This window comes from Coregonus lavaretus (assembly GCF_964263955.1).
Source record: "Coregonus lavaretus genome assembly, chromosome: 37".
NCBI classification, from domain to species: domain Eukaryota; kingdom Metazoa; phylum Chordata; class Actinopteri; order Salmoniformes; family Salmonidae; genus Coregonus; species Coregonus lavaretus.
The window spans coordinates 2,815,999-2,832,715 of record NC_140024.1 but is presented as its reverse complement, the minus strand read 5'-3'; the positions used below and the strand labels follow the sequence as shown (position 1 = coordinate 2,832,715).

General features: G+C 43.2%; 1 protein-coding gene across 2 annotated transcripts in view; it reads left to right on the top strand.

Annotated features, from left to right (window-relative positions):
- LOC311111698 (protein arginine N-methyltransferase 3-like) overlaps nt 1-16,717 on the top strand; it is a 133,757-nt gene that overhangs the window by 58,413 nt on the left and 58,627 nt on the right. For both annotated transcript variants that reach the window (XM_084154492.1, XM_084154493.1), the window contains one exon: nt 9,016-9,094. In XM_084154492.1, coding sequence (XP_084010618.1) covers nt 9,016-9,094 — 79 coding nt within the window. The remainder of the gene's footprint in view (nt 1-9,015; nt 9,095-16,717) is intronic.

Sequence of the window (16,717 nt, the reverse complement as noted above, 5' to 3'; positions counted from 1 at the left end):
AGACTTACATGAGGAACTTTTTGAAATTTGTGCGTCTCTCCCCGTACACCATTTAAGCTATCAATGCCAAACCAACGTTGAGATGTTCAGACTGACCCAATTTATACTGAACAAAAATATAAACACAACATGTAAAGTGTTGATCCCAGACATTTTCTAAACACACAAAAAGCTTATTTCTCTCAAATTTTGTGCACAAATTTGTTTACATCCCTGTTAGTGAGCATTTCTCCTTTGCCAAGATAATCCATCCACCTGACAGGTGTGGAATATCAAGAAGTTGATTAAACAGCATGATCATTACACAGGTGCACCTTGTGCTGGGGGCAATAAAAGGCCACTCTAAAATGTGCAGTTACGTCACACAACACGGTGCCACATATGTCTCAAGTTTTGAGGGAGCTTTCAATTGGCATGCTGACTGCAGGAATATCCATCAGAGCTGTTGCCAGAGAATGTAATGTTAATTTCTCTACCATAAGCCGCCTCCAACGTCGTTTTATAGAATTTGGCAGTACGTCCAACCGGTCTCACAACTGCAGACCACGTGTAACCGCGCCAGCCCAAGACCTCCACATCCATGGATGTCAGTTATTGGGTATGTGAAGGCAGATGTTTGTCCATGTAAATGGATATGTATTTTACACACTTTGACAAATGTTTTCCCATCATGTATTTCAGCAACTATCTTGCAGAGGCTAAGAAGTAGTGCGGAGCCTTGACTGATTTCCTTATATGAACTATAACTCAGTAAAATCTTAGAAATTGTTGCATGTTGCGTTTTATATTTTTGCTCAGTATAGATAGCGTGCATTCAGATTTTTGATATTATTTATAATGTTTTAATTATAACCATTTACAAATTGCATGAATTAACATGGGTTTGAATTGGAACCACAGTAATTATTTACCTTTATTTAATCAGGGAGTCACCATATTTTACAAGGGAGCCCTGTTTATACAATTTCATAAAATGGATCAAAAATAAAATACAATATAACTTTTACATTTTAGTCATTTAGCAGACGCTCTTATCCAGAGCGACTTACAGGTAGTGAGTGCATACATTTTGTATTTTTTTTTCATACTTGCCCCCGTGGGAATCGAACCCACAACCCTGGCATTGAGCTGAGCTACACGGGGCCCAATAAAACCAATAAAATACAGCACAACACATATTGCACAGACAAACAGAAATATACACGATATACAAAAAAAGTCACGAAAAAAAGACAATACAGTGGTAGCTATATAAAATGGTCCTACTTCAGTTAAGCTATAAGCTAACTTTAAAACATTCAGGCTATCCTAACTCCAAATTATTTAAGATATTTATCAACTATAACTATAGAAATTAGCGTAAAATGACTCACCAACAGTAACTTAATAACCGTAAACGCTAGAGACTCCAAACCAACTTTCTCACGTTCAGGCTATCCTAACTTCAAATTCTTAAAAACGTTTATCAGTTATAACTATAGACATTTGCATAATTAGCATAAAATAACTCACTAACTAACTCTTGAACCATTCAAGCTAGAGGCACCAAACCAACTTTCTCATGTTCAGGCTTTTAGCACTGCACCAAATAACCTCGTTTCAGACTCCACATTATCCTTACACCTCTGAAGACTCTAGTTACTTCCATGCCAGTCAGAAGTTCTTCTGAATGAAAACACTCATAAGTTGGTTTCTCTACCGATTGTAGGATAAGAAAAATTCACCTAAAACCACTAATTCCTTTCATTTATAGTATTAAATAAGACTAATATGTGAGAACAATATTTTTTCTGAACAAATGTTTAATTTTGGCGTTTATAATAGGGTAGTAGCATGGAAAATCGTTGTGGAAATTTGTTGCAGCTCAAGTCGACTACAAAATCCACAATGCAGTGCTCTCTCTATTGGCAGGCTGGCTAGCTAGCAAATTGAGCTGCACACAATAATACCAAAAGACAATATCAGCATGTAACGTAGCTAGTTAGCTGTAAAATCCTTAAACAAACTGCACTATCAATTTAGGAGTCTACAATCTCACCATTTTCAACCTGCTGATCGATGTGCCTCACAGAGTGGAGTCTAACATTTACAACTGCAGATATACTTTTGAGGAGATTGGAAGCATTGCCCATGCTACGTCAATGGGCCGCACGGTGCATTCTGGGCGATTCTGGGACAAGGAGCGCTCGCCTTCAAAAACCCAACAAGCAGTACAACATTATTTTCAGTACAAAGTATTTTCCGAGATGTGAGATAATTAAGTTGCTATCTGTAGTATCGTATTTCTTTGGAATCGTGACATTACATCTTTTAGTGGAAAATAGGCCTGTTTCTCGACATATACACTGACTTTGGGTGTGTTCGTAAATTCAATCTGGAGTGCTAGAGTGCGCTCTGGGTGTTCGTAAATTCAGAGTGTTATCAGAACATTTAGCTCTCGGAGCGTTCAGAACGCACACTGGACGCTCTGGCCGAGGAGTAGGGTTGATCCGAGCATTCTGACCTCACAAAAGCACCCAAGGTAACTGGCTAACGTTGGCTAGCTTGCTAGCTACTTCCAGACACCTAACTCTGACCATTTTACTCACCCTAGCAGAGCTGGTTAGGCTGTTTTAATGTAATCCAGAGAGTTTGTGACTGTAACTGATGCTGGCAACAATTTAATTACGCATTTTTGCCGACGTTTACTGACACCGGCCTTATTCAATGGGTGTTGAGCGCTCGTAAATTCATCAGTTATTCTGCGCTCTAGCACACTCAGACGAGAGTGCTCTGAAATCGGAGTAGGTAACCAGAGTGAATTTACAAATGCACCCTTTGAGAAGGGATTGCTTGACAATTAGCTTAGCAACCACATGACGCAGCATGACAACGTGAACGCGATTGGTCGACTGTCACGCCCTGGCTCTGGGGACTCTTTAATGTTGAGCCAGGGTGTTAGTTCCTATGTTTAGTTATTTTCTATATTGTGTTCTAGTTCGTGTTTTCTATGTTGGCCAGGGTGGTTCCCAATCAGAGGCAGCTGATTCTCGTTGTCTCTGATTGGGAACCATACTTAGGCAGCCTGTTGGCACTTTTGTTTTGTGGGATCTTGTTCCGGAAGGTTTGTGTATTTAACCTAGGACTTCACGTATCGTTTATTGTTTTGGTTCGTTGTGTGTACACTAATAAAAGTATGTGCGCCTTGGTCCGCTTCTTCATGTGTCAACGATCGTGACAGAAGATCCCACCTCGACTGGATCAAGCAGCATGACGAGGAGAGAGGATGGACTTGGGAGGAGATGAGTGCGAGTCTGGCAAGAGGGATGGAGGCCTTGAGCACGGGGGAGAGACAAGCCCAATACATTTTTAGGGGGGGGCTCACACCGTGGACAGCGAGGCAGCGGGAGGCCGCGATAGAGCGGTTCGGCAGGTTAGCAGAGGAGGCCGCCAGGTTACGGGGGCCACTGGTCACGAGGGAGAAGGGTAGTGTAGAGGCACGGCGAGAGGTACTGGGGTGTGTTACCAGTCCGGTCCGGCCCGTTCCTGATTCCCACACAAGGCCAGTGGTGTGTGTTCCCAGTACGGTCAGGCCCGTTCCTGCTCCCCGCACCAAGCCAGTGGTGCGCGTCGCCAGCCCGGTCCGGCCCGTTCCTGCTCCCCGCACCAAGCCAGTGGTGCGCGTCGCCAGCCCGGTCCGGCCCGTTCCTGCTCCCCGCACCAAGCCAGTGGTGCGCGTCGTCAGCCCGGTCCGGCCCGTTCCTGCTCCCCGCACCAAGCCAGTGGTGCGCGTCGTCAGCCCGGTCCGGCCCGTTCCTGCTCCCCGCACCAAGCCAGTGGTGTGCGTCGTCAGTCCGGCACGGTCCGTGCCTGTTCCACCGGTGCCTGGTCCGGCACCGGTCAGCTGCTCCACACCGGAGCCAAAGCAATCCGCTCCACCGATGTCCAGTCCAGCTCCGGCCAGCGGGGCCAGACCAGACCAGGGGCGCTACGGGGGGGTAGAGAGAGTGGTGGTCACGCCCGGAGCCGAATCCGCCTCCGAGGCGGAATGCCCACCCGGCCCCTACCCTCTTGTGTTTGGTTGGCGCGGTCGCAGTCCGCGCCTTTGGGGGGGGGGGGGGTACTGTCACGCCCTGGCTCTGGGGACTCTTTAATGTTGAGCCAGGGTGTTAGTTCCTATGTTTTGTTTTTTTCTATGTTGTGTTCTAGTTCGTGTTTTCTATGTTGGCCAGGGTGGTTCCCAATCAGAGGCAGCTGATTCTCGTTGTCTCTGATTGGGAACCATACTTAGGCAGCCTGTTGGCACTTTTGTTTTGTGGGATCTTGTTCCGGAAGGTTTGTGTATTTAACCTAGGACTTCACGTATCGTTTATTGTTTTGGTTCGTTGTGTGTACACTAATAAAAGTATGTACGCCTATCACGCTGCGCCTTGGTCCGCTTCATCATGTGTCAACGATCGTGACATCGACAGTCTGCTTGGTGGGGCGTTATACGTTCCTTCAGTCACTGGATTCCTATCTCCTTTCTATAATATCTTTAACAACAGCACCATGCAATGCACCCTGGACTAAAGAGGCAGACATATAGGAAAATGTGCTAGACCCTCCGTTAAATTGCACATTTCTCGAGGTAGGAATATCGCACAAATATGATCAATGGTTCATTCAACAGAAGACATCCTCCTGAGTTGTCAGCCAGTATTGAAATCTTGACATGTATGATAAGACATTTTTGCGATCTAAAAGTCGTTTTCCTATTAACTTCCAGTGTAGTGAGAGCGACATTATCACAGTGCTACGTTATACAGGCTGGATTTATGCCTGCTTGAAAGCAAATAACTCAGATACACATGAAAACATGAAATGACCCAGGGAATCGATAGAACGTCACTCAGAGATGCACAAAAACAATATAACATTCAAAATGGTGAACCTTTCCTTACTTTGCCAATGTGTCCAGCCTGAGACATGCCATCTAGTTATACTTACACTCACACCACACCATTGTTACAGCCCCCCTTCTACCTTGCCCCCCCCCCCCCCCCCCTTTAATAAAAGCACTCAGGATACAGGATGTAAACAGTAGTGAAATGGTTACTTGCAAGCTCTCCTCAACAGTACAATCCACATTTATAAAAAAAAAAAAAGTTACCACTAAGTAATAAAGAGTAGTAAAAGAAGGGTCGTTTTTGAAAAATATATACACATAATAAGAATATACAGTATAGACTATGAAATATGCTAGACATGGTTGAGCAGCTTATATAACAAATAATAAATAGGATCAGCAATGGTATGTGTGTGAGTGGGAGTCATTGCAAAAAGTCTCTTGAAAAGCAGGTGTGAAGAGTCAGTGAAAATAGACTAAAGTGCAGGTGATTGTGGTCTTTCAGATGTTCTGGGTAGGGCTGCGGTGGACGTGGACAGTTTTTTTGTTCTGACTGCGCTTTTTCTCTGTAATAAGCACGCTTGGCCCCACAAAACATTTATTGGGGTCTTCTGGGTCCATCTCCACATCAGACATGTCTTCAGTTGCCCCTTCAAATCGCCACCTCTCTTCAGCAGAGAGCTCATTTAGGCGACTGGCCAATGCCTGTGAAATTACAGGAGACAATAAGTTATTCTTCCCAAAACTCATTACGCTATTTAAAATGTATGCATTGGTTCACATTTATAAACTAACCTGTCTCTGGCAACGCCGCCTTCGCTTTTTCATGTCCGTCTCAGATGCTGTGTCTGGGGTGTCCGACGACTTATGCCTCTCCATTTCAGTCCATTACCGGGTTGCCAGTGCATCTGAGGAGATAGTCAGTGTGGTGTATTGGCAATGGTTATATGCATTAAAATGCTTGAAAATTGTAAAACGTAGAACTATGTTAGTAAGTCAATTTCTTTATGGGACTAGCAAATTCACTTTCAAAATCTTCCTTGTTCCACTCTCCAGCTGTGTAGCTTGCACTCAGCTGACTGACCAGCAATGGTGTTGTGCGGACTGTTCTTCCTGAGACATGACAAAGAAAAAACATGAAATTAGGTTTATTCATTTTATTCGCACCACTATCATGTAACATATTTGAGAAGGCTGTCCCTTCAAACATGACATAAGAATTTTCAGTGGGAAGCTCCTTCACATGACTGACCAAACCCTGTGGAATAGAGACAAACGGTTATTCTGCCTAATATACAGAAGGTATTCAACACTGAAATCTCCAGGTTACAAAGCATTGAAATGAATTGTACAAAGCTCATCTTTTCAGAACCGAGTACTGCATTTACAAATGTATGGATTGGTTCACATTACTAAACGAACCTGTCTCTGGAATGCCATTTTAGTTTTTTGAGTTCCTTCTGTTGTTCTGTTTATGGTATCTGATGCTTCTCTCTTTCCGTCCAGTGTACATACACTGGGTATACAAAGCATTAAGATGAAGCTCTTTCTATGGCGTAGACTGACCAGGTGAACGCTATGATCCCTTATTGATGTAAATCCACTTCTTTCAGTGTAGATGAATGGGAGGAGATATCAATATTAGGAAGGTGTTCCTAATGTTTGGTATACTCAGTCTATGTTGGAGAAGATAAAGTCAGTGTGGTGTATTAGCAATGAAAGTCAACTGGTGGTTTTAATAGAATCACACAACTTAAACCATTTACATTTCTCACTACTGCCAGTCTATTGCTTGTTTTATGTTGGCATGTGAGTACCAATCACTTCAATAATTAATATTTATTTTGAGAGCTGTGACACATATTACCATTGTGATAACAATATTTGAAAAATGGCTTGACAGAAGTAACATGCATCAAAATCCTTGTGAATATTTTAGGATGTGGAACTGCTCTGTCCAAGTCATATTTTGTCGCTCTTGCTCCAATCGCTATTACTTGGCATTCAGCTGATCAACTGCCCGTTATGAAAGCAAAAAAACATCATTAGCAAAATAACAAAATAACAAAAAAGAACAGTTATTGTAGCTGCTCTAGCCTATCTATCTAACGTTAACGTTAGCCCTATAATCTTTGTTAGCAAAAACGAACTAGCTTGCAAGCTAGCTAGCAAACTAGCCAAAATGGCAAGCTAACCTGCAAATTCTTTAAAAAACAAACAGTTTATTACAGTTAAATAATGGTAGTAGCTAGCTAGTTACTAACTTTGAATATAAAAATGTGATGTTTTCTGTTGGTTGTTACACAGCAATATAGCTAGTTAGCTACGCGCTACAGCAGGCTAGCGTAGCTAGTAGCTAGCTAGCCAGCCAGCTAACTCTGATAGCTATGGGAACAGTGCCTGTGTTCAGATAGACACTAATAATAAGACTGCTTCATAACGGGATGCAGAGTGTTGTGGTACCATTTCTGTAACCATTTCCATGTCGTGAAATGTCCTCCTCATAACAAAACAACCCCTGAGTTTTCAAAATGCCCCAGGTCTTTTCTTTGTATTCTCCTTTTCTCATGCAGATGGATGCCTACACTACTCTTAACCCAAACAAAATATTGTGACCAAAACTAACCACAGATTGTGATGACCTGACATAAAACACCAGCGCCATATATTAAGAAAACTCTATCCACCTTTGCCCAAACCTGACAGTAATTGGTCACATTTGTATTATATTAAGTTATATAGAGGCTTCCTGTAGCTCAGTTGGTAGAGCATGGCGCTTGCAACGGCAGGGTTGTGGGTTCGATTCACACGGGGGGCCAGTATGAAAAATGTATGCACTCACTAAAACTGTAAGTCGCTCTGTATAAGAGCATCTGCTAAAATGACTAAACTGTAAGTCGCTCTGTATAAGAGCATCTGCTAAAATGACTAAAATGTAAAAAAAAAAAAGAAATATGTTAAAATATAAATCTCACTGCAAATATCAATTGCAGTTGCTTGCTCGACTATATTTTCCCATGTTCAAAATCACCAGAGCGAAATATAGTTGTGACAAGATCATATGAAATAGACCCCAATAACTTTATAGTCTATCATTCTTATTATGATGGTTTTGAAATATGAGGTGTTTAAATCCCATTTGACAACCTGCCTTTTTAGCTTGGCCTTTATATATATGCTATATGTTATTTGATTCTGTGTAATTTTTTAAAATATATTTATTGTTTTAAGTGTGTTGCTATTTAAAATGCACTTCCAATAAAGTTTGTATTAAAGTTTGATTCGATATTGGATCTTTAATTGATGAAATGACGAGTCGTATGAATATAGACTCCATTAACTTTATAGTCAGTCTATCTTTCTTATTAAAACGTTTTTTAAATGTATGAACTACTTGTTATATGCCTACTAAATAAAAATTTGAGCTCTGTTTTTATCATGAATTCTCAATACTGAGTTTCTACTTTTCATTAAAGATATTCTGACTGACGTGTACACTCTCGGAAACAGGCCATTTTACGCAGTGTAGCGCCCTTATTGGCAGCAGAAGAAGCATTACCCAAGTGGGTACTACACATCACTAGTGGTAGAGTCGTCCAATGGCTACAGAGAGCTGAGGACTGAGAACAATGTCAGGACCAGTGAGCCAACTCCAGCACTACCATTACCATCATCAAACCTGTCCTTCCTAGTACCATCCAACTGGGCTGGCAGCAGAATAGAGGCCATCTGACACTGTCAAGACTTGAGTTCTTTATTTTTTACTAACTTTATTTATTTATTCTCTTTTTTTGTCTGGATACTGCAATTCAGCTTTTAGCTGTGACTGTGTACAAGACAGCCTAATTATAAAACCTTCATTGAAATGAATGTGAAGGCTTGAATGTGATACAATGCAATCAAATCTTTATCGATCCATTATACAGAGACAACGGAAATGTGTTAGTACTTGCTGTCACAGTACCCATCCCCACCTCACAATTACTCACATTACAGTCTGGGAGCAGCACAGGGTCAACTTAGGGGTTAAGTACCTTGCTCAAGGGCACATCGGTAGTAGGTGGCACCTGAGATATTGACTGCAACCCTCCGATGCATGTCTCCCTGACCGTTGTATTGTACTGATCTGTCCTCTCTCTCTCTTCCAGGGTTACTTCCTGCTCTTTGAGTCAATGCTGGATTCGGTTCTCTACGCCAGAGACCTCTACCTGGCCGAGGGGGGCTCAGGTGAGTCACACACACACACACACACACACACACACGCGCTTTACCTTACTGAATTTATTTTCCCCTTGGGAAAAATGTGTTGCAGTATCATGTACACATTTTAAAACGGCATTTAAGAAAAGGACAAGAACAATACAAATGGACAATAAAAGGAAAATACACATTTATGACGGTTCTATACATCCTGCTGGTCTTAGTGATTGGATAGGGACATTAACCCGAGCTACTTAGGAGGGATATCACATTTGGCACAATGATTGTCAGTCACAAAGTGATTGAATTCATATAGAACGACCCTATACCCTACTGTATGTGTACAGTAAGAAGACCAGCCTGCTGGTCTTAGTGATTGGATAGGGACATTAACCCAAGCTATTTAGGAGGGATATCACATTTGGCACAGGTTATTGTCAGTCAAATAGTGATTGAATTTATATAGAATGACCCTATACCCTCATAAATGGTATAATACACCAATAGCTTATAGTTCTAAATCTAAACGCCTGTATGAATATCATACAAAAATACAACAACATAAAAAACACGTGTTCAAATGCTAGATCAGGTTTTTTACAGTCTCTTACTGTTGCCCTAGATATTGTGGTTGATGATATTGTGGGTTGAGCTTAAAATGGCATTAGATGTTGCATGATCATCATGTGACCACAACACCTGAGCAGAGCTATCAGGCAGCTTGTTTTTCTGGTATGGACACACATGGATATGGATGCGGACACTCACACACACACACACACTTCAGTATTGTTCCACTGGTCCACCGAATACCCCCTGTAGGAAGTGTAGTACAATGCAGTAGCCATCCAATGCCAGTTCAGTGTCGTTTTTTATGTACATTTACAACATTTTATTGTGCGTGCCTGTCTCCAGAGCCTTATCTCCGGCTGTGCATGCCGCTTTGCATTTTCTGTGTATCGATTTAAATTAGAAAAGTGGAGAAACTGGAGTTTTAAATTATAGGAGAAATCACTTGCGGGAGAATTGACTGCCTTATTTTTTGCTGAAGCGCAAAGCCACTCTGCAGTTGATGCATTGCAAAGGCCTGTTCTCTTATTTATGGTTTTCTTTGACGTGTGTGTGTGATTTTTATTTTCCCCTCTCAATTTGCATCCTGAATGAGCAATGCTGTAAGTAATCTCTCGTGGACAGAAACACGTAACATAACTGGTATTGTAGCGTAGCGTCTGTCAACAGATTGTGGGATGCGACGACTACCGAGGAACTTTGTTCCGGTGTGCATATTTTTTTGTCACTGACCATTTGGACAAATCACGCTTAGAGAGTCAAAAAGAAATCGGATCATTCTTGAACAGGTTGCACATCAGCTCTAGTTTGTATACATGTTGACAGTTGGTACACAGTACAGTATTTCACTGCTTTTCTGCCTGTGTGTTTTTGTGCCTTTTACCGTGTTTGTAGCCCATGCCGGCATGTGCACGCATTGCTGTGTGAGAGAACATATGGATATTCAGGGTCAGCGCCTGTCTGTCATTGGCCAGGCTTAATGATTTGTGACAAACGGGGCCTGACACAGGAGTAGTTCTGAGACGCTGCCTTTTACTGGCTGTCAGGGAGAGCAGAAAGGTCACACACCTGGAGAGGGATAGAGGGAAGGACGGAGGGGGGAAGCGAAAAGGGTTGGAGGAGAGAGAGAGAGAGAGAGAGAGAGAGAGAGAGAGAGAGAGAGAGAGAGAGAGAGAGAGAGAGAGAGAGAGAGAGAGAGAGAGAGAGAGAGAGAGAGAGAGAGAGAGAGAGAGAGAGAGAGAGAGAGAGAGAGAGAGAGAGAGAGAGAGAGAGAGAGAGAGAGAGAGAGAGAGAGAGAGAGAGAGAGAGAGAGAGAGAGAGAGAGAGAGAGAGAGAGAGAGAGAGAGAGAGAGAGAGATGTTAGAAATTTAGAGGGATTGGTAGAGAAAACAAGATGAGGGGAGCAGAGGGCATGGAGAGAAAGAATGAGGGATAAAGAGTATAGGTAAGATACTGAATCCCCACCTCTGATTTCTCTCGGTTGGAAGCCATTATTTGTCCAGCATTCTCCCATAACTCTTTTTGGGGTTTATTTTTTCACTATAACTCACTGATGGGTGTGTGTGCATTCATGTGTGTTATTTCTCCATCTCCTGTGCTGCAGTGTGTGTGTGTTTTACATTAGTGTGTTTCAGAAGTTCCCTCATTCTACCCAGCACATTAACCTCCTCTTCATCCTTAAATGTGTCCCCATTCACCAGAGTAGTCCCGCGTCAAGGGATAAGGGATATTTTTTCGTCCCCTCCCCCCCCACCCTCTCCCTTCATGGCCGACCAGGAGGGGGGGATGACAAACGGGCTGTGAGCAGCGAGTCGAGAAGGACACAGATGTCAAAACCATGAATCTGGGGATGCCTGTGTACCCCTCCTGACTCGTTCTCTCTCTCTCCGTCTACAGTACAGAACCCCTCCTCCCTCTCACTTTTTTCCTATTTATCTATGCTTCTCTCACCCACTCCTTTCTCTCCCACCCTTCTCTCTGTCTCTCTTTCTCTTTTTCTCTCCCCCCTTTCTTTTTCAGGCCTGTTCCATTCCTGCCCAATCAGCATCCCCCTCCTCTCACCTGGCCCTCATAATTACTCACTTGCTCCAGACATCAGGGAAAAATTAAGTGACAAATCTGTCGTCGTGGGTGGTGGTGTGTGTGGCTCTTCAGCCACGGTGACACCTGCCAATCAGAGGAGCCCGTGAGACGCCCATCACATAGCTGTCACCATCCATTCAGAGTCTTTCTGTTTTTGACACAACACAACTAACGTTATTATCACAACAGAACTAGCCTACTAGTAAGTCTAGCTAACGTTACCGAAATAATGAAATATATATATAAAATTACACTTATAGACTTATACTTGTTTGCTTGACTTTTATATTCTATAAATTGACTCTTTCAAATAATATACGCTGGCAAGTTTGCCACCGGCGCGCTGCAGTAGGGAGGTAAAGCGGAAGTGGAATCCATTACGTCCGATGTTTGGCTGTGCCCATAGCAACCTTCAAAAATTAGGTGGATAGCTTGTAACTAGGCATCAGGAGATATTATAAACAGTGTAGCAGCAGCGTATATGATGATTATCCTGTATGTGAGTGTGTGCGTGTGTAGAGTCAGAATGAACGTGTGTGCGTGTTATGTATATGAGCAAATGAAGTGTGTGTGTGTGTGTGTGTGTGTGTGTGTGTGTGTTGGAGTGTCAGTGTGAGTATGTAAAATGTTCATAGATTGAGTGTGCATAGAGATTGCAAATTTTTTTATAAAATACAAGGGTCAATGCAGATAGTCCGTGTAGACATTTTGTTAGCTATTTAGCAGTCTTATGGCTTGAGGATAGAAGCTGTTCAGGAGCCTGTTGATGTCAGACTTGATTCTCCGGTACCGCTTGCTGTGCGAAAGCAGCGAGAACAGTCTATGGCTTGGTTGGCTGGAGTTTGAACAACTTTCCGGGTCTTACTTTCACACCGCCTGATATAGAGGTCCTGGATGTCAGGGAGCTCGGCACCAGTGATGTACTGGGTTGTCCGCACCACCCTCTGTAGCGCCATGCGATTGAGGGCGGTGCTGTTGCCATACCAAACAGTGATGCAGCCAGTCAAGATTCTCTCAGTGGTGCAGCTGTTGAACCTTTTGAGTGTTTGAGGGCCCATGCCAAATCTTTTCAACCTCCTGAGGGGGAGAGGTGCTGTCGCGCCACCTTCACAACTGTTTGCGTGTGTGTGGACCATTTTATGTCCTTAGTGATTTGGACTCAGAGGAACTTAAAGCTCTCGACCCGATCCACTGCAGCCCCATCGATGTGGATGGGGGCGTGCTCGCCCCCCCCCCGTTTCTTGCAGTCCATGATCAGCTCCTTGGTCTTACTGACGTTGAGGGAGAGGTTGTTGTTCCAGCACCACACTGCCAGGACATTGACCTCCTCCCTGTAGGCTTTCTCATCGGCGCCGGTGATCAGGCCTACCACCATTGTGTCGTTAACAAACTTGATGGTGTTGGAGGCGTGCATGGCCACGCAGTCGTGGGTTAACAGGGAGTACAGGAGTGGACTAAGCACACACCCCTGTGGGGCCTCAGTGTTGAGGGTCAGCGTGGCGTAGGTAACGTTGCCTACCCTCACCACCTGGGGTCAGTCCGTCAGGCAGTCCAAGATCCAGCTGCAGAGGGAGCTGTTCCGTCCCAAGGTCTCAAGCTTGGTAATGAGCTTGGAGTTGACTATGGTGTTGAACACTGAGCTGTAGTCAATTAACAGCATTCTCACATAGGTATTCCTCTTATCTAAGTGGGTGAGGGCAGTGTGGAATGCAATTGAGATTGCATTGTCTATGGATCTGTTGGGGTGTAATGCCAATTGGAGTGGGTCTAGGGCAGTGGTCACCAACCTTTTCTGAGTCAAGATCACTGTCTGAGTCTAAATGAAACCCGAGATCTACCGCTCAGATATTTTTAAACATGACTTAAACGTAAACCATATGCAACATTAACCAAATACAGTTCTGTAGCAATGAGGTTTGTGCAGTTGGTTATAGGCCAAATACATTGCTTGAATTGCGCTGCCAATGTTATCTTTCTCAGACCATTTTGAAATTAGGTATATGATCACACTGGTAATAGATAATTTGGTATCACTTGTGAGGCACAGCTGAGTGAGCATTATATATACAGTACCAGTCAAAAGTTTGGACACACCTACTCATTCAAGGGTTTTTCTTTATTTTTACTATTTTCTACATTGTAGAATAATAGTGAAGACATCACAACTATGAAATAACACATATGGAATCATGTAGTAACCAAAATATATTTTATATTTGAGATTCTTCAAAGTAGCCACCCTTTGCCTTGATGACAGCTTTGCACACTCTTGGCATGTTCTCAACCAGCTTCATGAGTTAGTCACCTGGAATGCTTTTCCAACAGTCTTGAAGGAGTTCCCATATATGCTGAGCACTTGTTGGCTGCTTTTCCTTCACTCTGCGGTCCAACTCATCCCAAACCATCTCAATTGGGTTGAGGTCGGGTGATTGTGGAGGCCAGTTAATCTGATGCAGCACTCTATCACTCTCCTTCTTGGTCAAATAGCCCTTACACAGCCTGGAGGTGTGTTTTGGGTCATTGTCCTGTTGAAAAATAAATGTAAATGATAGTCCCACTAAGCGCAAACCAGATGGGTTGGCGTATCGCTGCAGAGTACTGTGGTAGCCATGCTGGTTAAGTGTGCCTTGAATTCAAAATAAATCACTGACAGTATCACCAGCAAAGCACCCCCACACCATCAAACCACCTCCTCCATGCTTCACGGTGGGAACCACAAATGCGGAGATCATCCGTTCACATACTCTGCGTCTCACAAAGACACGGCGGTTGGAACCAAAAATCTCAAATTTGGACCACCGGTCTAATATCCATTGCTCGTGTTTCTTGGCCAAAGCAAGTCTCTTCTTCTTATTGGTGTCCTTTAGTAGTGGTTTCTTTGCAGCAATTCAACCATGAAGGCCTGATTCACGCAGTCTCCTCTGAACTGTTGATGTTGAGATGTCTGTTACTTGAACTCTGTGAAGCATATATTTGGGCTGCAATTTCTGAGGTGCAGTTAATTGCCGATTTCTGAGGCTGGTAACTCTAATGAACTTATCCTTTGCAGCAGAGGTAACTCTGGATTTTCCTTTCCTGTGGCGGTCCTCATGAGAGCAAGTTTCATCATAGTGCTTGATGGTTTTTGCGACTGCACTTGAAGAAACTTTAAAAGTTCTTGAAATGTTCTGTAATGACTGACCTTCATCTCTTAATTTAATGATGGACTGTAATTTCTCTTTGCTTATTTGAGCTGTTCTTGCCATAATATGGTCTTGGTCTTTTACCAAATAGGGCTATCTTCTATATACCAACCCTACCTTAACACAACTGATTGGCTCAAACGCATTAACTTTTAAGAAGGCACACCTGTTAATTGAAATGCATTCCAGGTGACTACCTCATGAAGCTGGTTGTGAGAATGCCAAGAGTTTACAAAGCTGTCATCAAGGCAAAGGGTGGCTACTTTGAAGAATCTCACATATAAAATATATTTTGATTTGTTTAACACTTTCTTGGTTACTACATGATTCCATATGTGTTATTTCATCGTTTTGTAGAAAATAGTAAAAATAAAGAAAAACCCATGAATGAGTAGGTGTGTCCAAACTTTTGACTGGTACTGTATATATTTTTGTATTTGTTGGACTGATGGCCTGCATCTGATGGTCAGTCTGAGGGGAGGGATGGAGTAGCGGTGAGGCTGCCTCTCACCCGAGTGATCCGACTCACGGTCCCTCCGCTGAAAAAAGGGGTCACAGTCTTCCAGCTGAATAGCAAAACTCAAGTCACACTGCAATATTTCTGCCTCATGCACCAATTCATGTTGTTATTTTAAAAATACACAAGCCGCTATTAATAACAACGCAAGCTTATCGGAACACTTTGCTATACTCATTAATTGCAGCTGCAGTGCTGGTTGTAGCGTGAGGGGAAGGAAGAACCCACATTTTATGGTTAATAAAAGTGTTGGACAAAGTGTTGACAGTGCTGAATAACAACTTAAACATGACTTATTCATAAAAACAGCAGCTGTATTTGTTGAGTCTCTCTAGTCATGGTTTTAATAGTTTTTAAATCTCACATTATCAACTTTGCTGTGCGTTTGAAGTTTATTTTTACAGTCTGTGGTTCGAGGAAACTGCAGACACGGTGATCTGAGCTATCTGATTGGCCAGCGGTAGGCCTATAGGTGCACTTGATTTGCTCTCTGGGCCTGCTGGGTAGGCAGAGTTCTACCTTTAGACACATGAAATTGTTAAAAATGGGAACACTTTGTCTTCCTGCCGCAAGGGCTACTGAATCAAGTGCACCTACCTCCAACAGCGGGGAAAAAATAATAATAATAGGAACACAAGGCTTTATCACAGAGTTTCTAAAACCAGAGACGCAACATCGCGAGACTTCCGGGAACACAAGGCTTTATCACAGAGTTTCTAAACCCAGAGACGCAACATCGCGAGACTTCCGGGAACACAAGGCTTTATCACAGAGTTTCTAAACCCAGAGACGCAACATCGCGAGACTTCCGGGAACACAAGGCTTTATCACAGAGTTTCTAAACCCAGAGACGCAACATCGCGAGACTTCCGGGAACACAAGGCTTTATCACAGAGTTTCTAAACCCAGAGACGCAACATCGCGAGACTTCCGGGAACACAAGGCTTTATCACAGAGTTTCTAAACCCAGAGACGCAACATCGCGAGACTTCCGGGAACACAAGGCTTTATCACAGAGTTTCTAAACCCAGAGACACAACATCGCGAGACTTCCGGGAACACAAGGCTTTATCACAGAGTTTCTAAACCCAGAGACGCAACATCGCGAGACTTCCGTGAACACAAGGCTTTATCACAGACTTTCTAAACCCAGAGACGCAACATCGCGAGACTTCTGGGAACACAAGGCTTTATCACAGAGTTTCTAAACCCAGAGACGCAACATTGCTAGACTTCCGGGAACGCTTGTGAAACCGACCAGGCCAAGGTTTGAGAAGTCAATGAGAGAAGTGAACAATT